General features: G+C 38.4%; 1 protein-coding gene across 1 annotated transcript; it reads left to right on the top strand.

Annotated features, from left to right (window-relative positions):
* The first annotated feature begins 2454 nt into the window (after nucleotides 1-2454).
* On the top strand, nucleotides 2455-3644 carry LOC113338935 ((-)-isopiperitenol/(-)-carveol dehydrogenase, mitochondrial-like). The gene has a single exon (XM_026584327.1). It carries the CDS (start codon nucleotides 2715-2717, stop codon nucleotides 3516-3518), a length of 804 nt encoding a protein of 267 aa, XP_026440112.1. The 5' UTR covers nucleotides 2455-2714; the 3' UTR covers nucleotides 3519-3644.
* The last annotated feature ends 934 nt before the right edge of the window (nucleotides 3645-4578 follow it).

Genomic DNA, 4578 nt, shown 5'->3' with positions numbered 1-4578 from the left:
GAGCCGGCATGCTCGATAAATTTAACATCAAGACGGAAAACTACTACCAAAGTAACTAATTTATGAATGTTTTTCTAGTGGTACCGGCATGCTCGATATGTAAGGTTTCAAGCCGGTATTTTTTACCGTCTTTGTCCATAATTTTCAAACAACGCCGGTATATGGTGCCGGCGTGCTCGATAACTTTTATACCACGCCGGTACCTATGTTCAAAATTCAATTAACTCATGGATGTTTTTCTTGGGGTACCGGCATGGTAAGTTAGGAGAGAACCATTCCGGTGTGAATATTCCAGGGAATATTGGTGGTAGGTAAAAAGTTAATTGCGTGCCGACATGGTTTTTTTGGTTGAAGACAACGCCGGAAATTGTTTCAAAATGGGGGATAACAGTCGTTGGCATGCAAATAGTATGAATACCATGCCGGTTTTGGGAGTTCCGGCGTAGTATTCATACTACGTGTATGCCGGCACCAAGCTTTTTCAGAGAAAAAAATGGCGGTTTCAAAAAAAAAAATATCAAATATTCGGCCTCTTTGAAGCATTGCCTGTGTGTTGGGGTTGCTTGTATGTTGAACATGTTTACTTTCTTGGGTTGGTTCTTCAAAAAACACTTCATGCTCACGAAAATCATGATCCAAAGGTGTTGGTTCACCATATAACTCCAAGTGTGAGTTGTTATCATTAACCGAAGATTGAAGATATGATTGTTGATGTAGTTGAGATAAAGATTCAGCAGCTGCAATTCTCTCCTCACAATCATCTTCCATTTTCACAAAAAAAAATCCACTCAAATTTTTTTTTTCCCTCCTTTTACTCCCACCTCACTCACACAAATTCAAATAAAAATACACACTAATCTATCCCCCAAATACTTAAGATTTTACTAATTATTATTAACCACTAAACGTGATTAGTGAGAGCTACATTAGGAATTTAAAAAGTAATTACATAAAGGGTGACCCAGATTTGATATTAGGATCCCTATTTTTCCGTGTAGCTATATCCCCCAATTAGTTTCCATATCCCCAATTGTGCGTTTCTTTTGTTACCCGAGCATCTTCCCTAATTTGGAAAACATTTTTATTATGTTTTTTTTAATGTTTTCAATGCCTTTGTAAAGGTTTTTCCTTTTCTCTCTTTATTAAATTTTATGGAAAATGGGTTATTTGTCCAAATATTTTTAAAATATGGTTCTAATGGACGAGTAAAAATTAGTATGGGTGAAATGGACACAAAAAAAAAATGGATTCATCCTGGCTTAAATTTAAAAAATAACGAGGATGAAACTGGATGCATCCTAATGTAAATTAAAAATGAAAAAAAAAAGTATTTGAAAATAGGTAAGCTGAAACTGTTTACATCCTGGATATTTTTACATTTTTGTCCATTTAAACGGTATCAAAATCTAGATGTTTTTTTCACCCATGAATTGTTGATTTTGATCTTTTTAACCAATTTTGTGTAAATTTTATTTACTATTAGATAAAGAGTATTACATTAAATAGTTGGAAGTCTAACAAGCTAAGCTCCAATAGCGTATTACTACATTAATTGAACAGGTTGTTGTGCTAGCCTACCAGCGAGCCTCATGGGTAACCTAGCCAAGGGAGCCGGGGGGGGGGGGGGGGGGGGGGGGGGGGGGGGGGGGGGGGCTGAGATTGTGTCACAAGTGGGGCAAAGTAACTCTACCTTCCATGTTAATTCCTGCAATATTACGCCATTGAGGGCTCGAACCTGGGATCGTCTGGAGCGCATGAAACTTTGAGAAACGGGGATGACCAGCTGAGTTAGGTGCCTGTTCTTTTTAATTATGAAAAAATAATATTTAATTGTTTAGTACAAAGTAGTATCAATAGTGCTAGAATATGGGCATCCAACTCAAAACCAATTGACAATGAGTGGAGAAGCCCAAAGGATTATAAACCGCAGGCTCTTAGATTGCTCAGAAAATGTGGGACTAATAATCTCAACACGCCTCCTCACGTATAGCCTCGTTGGGTCTAACACGTGGACAATAAATCGGGTGACGTGGAATAAAGGCGCGGTCAAATGACTCGTCGCAAATAGCCTGCTCTGATACCATGTTAGAATATGAACATCCAACTCAAAACCAATTGACAATGAGTGGAGAAGTCCAAAGGATTATAAATCGCAGGATCTTAAATTACCCAGAAAATGTGGGACTAATAATCTCAACAAATTGTTTGAGAATGCGCTTTCATTGCGTATGAGATCTTTCATGAGCCCATCTTGAAGATTTTTACTACTTCAGTTAAGGTTTCTCCCTTTTTCTTTTCTTTTTAAAAATAAATAATATGAACCTGTAGCTAATTGTTTAGTGCAAATTGGTTTATTTTAGTGGCAACATTTGCGGCCGGTATGCTCTTAATAACTAAAGCAGCCATGAAAGTGCAATTAGCTAGCTTCCGTAAAGAATTAGGTGAACTCCAGGAGTTGGCTAGGCTTTCCCATGAATAGCAGCCTCAAAAAATCATTTCACTCAAGGATAACACCATAGAACAGTAAAGGTCGAAAAATATATGTGGTGTACTTTCGTGCTTCAAAGTAGTATTTTTGACTCAATTAACCTCATTAAACATAGCGATCAACGCAACAAAGAGGCAGGTATGCTATGCCTTGAAGCCCATGTGGAAGATTAATAATAAATACAGCGCCTAATTGGATTCACAAGCAACACCATAAGACAGAAAAAATGGCAGAAGCCATAGTTGTTAAAAATGAGAAGAAGAAGCTGGAAGGAAAAGTGGTTATCATCACCGGAGGAGCCAGCGGTATTGGAGAGGCAACCGCAAGGCTATTCGCCAATCATAACCCAAGTATGATTGTCATTGCAGACATCCAAGACCAAAAAGGACACGCGGTAGCAACGTCCATTGGTTCACAAATTTGTTCCTACATCCACTGCGATGTCTCCGATGAACTACAAGTCAAATCGATGGTGGATTCCACAGTGAAGAGCTACGGCGGACTCGATATTATGTTTAGCAACGCTGGTATTGCTAACGGATGTCACCAAACAATCCTTGATATAGATTTGGCTGATTATGATCGTCTCATGGATATCAACACCAGTGGGATGCTTGCTTGCGTGAAACATGCTGCCAAGGCCATGGTTGACGGCGGGGTGAAAGGTAGTATAGTTTGTACGGCAAGCACTGCAGCAACCTCGGCGCTTGATGGATACTTGGATTACACTATTTCTAAGCATGCAGTTTTGGGGTTGATGAGATCAGCTAGTCAACAACTCGGCAAATACGGTACTAGAGTGAATTCTGTATCTCCATCAGCTGTAGGAACTGCGATGCCATGCAAGACCTATGGTACTGATGCAGAGGGCATTGAGAAGATGTTCATGAGTTCCACTGTCCTAGGAGGTGCCGGATTAGTTTTAAAAGTGAATCATGTGGCTGAAGCTGTGTTGTTCTTGGCTTCTGACGATTCTGCCTTCATTACTGGCCATAATTTGATGGTTGATGGTGGCTCTCTTCATGGATAATCTGTTAATCTATCTATCTGTAACTTGTGCCGTGGATTTCTGTATTACCTAATTCTATTCTCTATCTTATCTTATCTTTTCAATACATGGCTCTGAATAATATGTAGATATTTGTGGTTAAGTTTTTTTCTTTGTTTCCAGCTGTTTTAATTACAAGTATTTGTGAAGTTGCTCTTAGTACAAAAAACATCAACTTAAACACCGAACAAACTAGGTGATGTGAAGTTGCTCTTAGTACAAAAAACATCAACTTAACACTGAACAAACTAGGTGATGTAATTCTGAATTCGAGAGTTACAATGTAGGAGTAAAATACCGCACACCTATTAGATATACGAAATAACGACCGTCAGGACTGAGCGAAGACAACCGCATGCAGTGTATTCAGAATGACGCAGCAGATAACGTCAGTTTAGTCACGAGAAAAGTGTGAAGAGCCATGTGATGTTATAGAGCACGTGCGAAAAGAGTCAATGTAAGCGTGTGTTAATGACACACGCCAGATCCGAAAATAAGGGCTTTATTAGCTGTCATCCACTATGGAAATCCCTATATAAGGGATCGAGCGACCTTGTATTGGGAGAGATCTTTTTGAGAGAATCTAGGAGAGAGAAAGATTGTTTGTTTTCCAAGTTAGAGTTTTCTTGTTATTTTGTTTCCAAATTAAAGATCCAATGAATGTTTTTATGAATTTTATGATGATTACTTGAGCTCTTCTATAGATTTCATGAAGGGTGTAGTTGTAGGATTTCCTGCAACTACATTTTGGCGCTAGAAAACAGCTGGGAATGATATGTACCCTGTTGGTGAATCTAATTGAAAAGCAAATCTGAGGTGCTTAGCGATTCTTCATTAAAAAGAAATTTGTTACTAAAGGAAGATATTATCTTAAGAAGAAAGAAGCATAAAATTGTTAAATCAGCAAGAATGGAGGAATCGAAAAGCAACTTACAGCAAATCCGAGAACATATCCAACAAAAGAACAATTACAAAAATCAAAAAGGTGCTAAAACAAGAGACGGACAAGCAGAAACGATCAACATCATCAAAGCAAGAGAAG

The sequence above is a fragment of the Papaver somniferum genome, unplaced genomic scaffold, assembly GCF_003573695.1.
Source record: "Papaver somniferum cultivar HN1 unplaced genomic scaffold, ASM357369v1 unplaced-scaffold_19, whole genome shotgun sequence".
NCBI lineage: Eukaryota > Viridiplantae > Streptophyta > Magnoliopsida > Ranunculales > Papaveraceae > Papaver > Papaver somniferum.
This window is presented reverse-complemented; position numbering and strand designations above follow the sequence as displayed.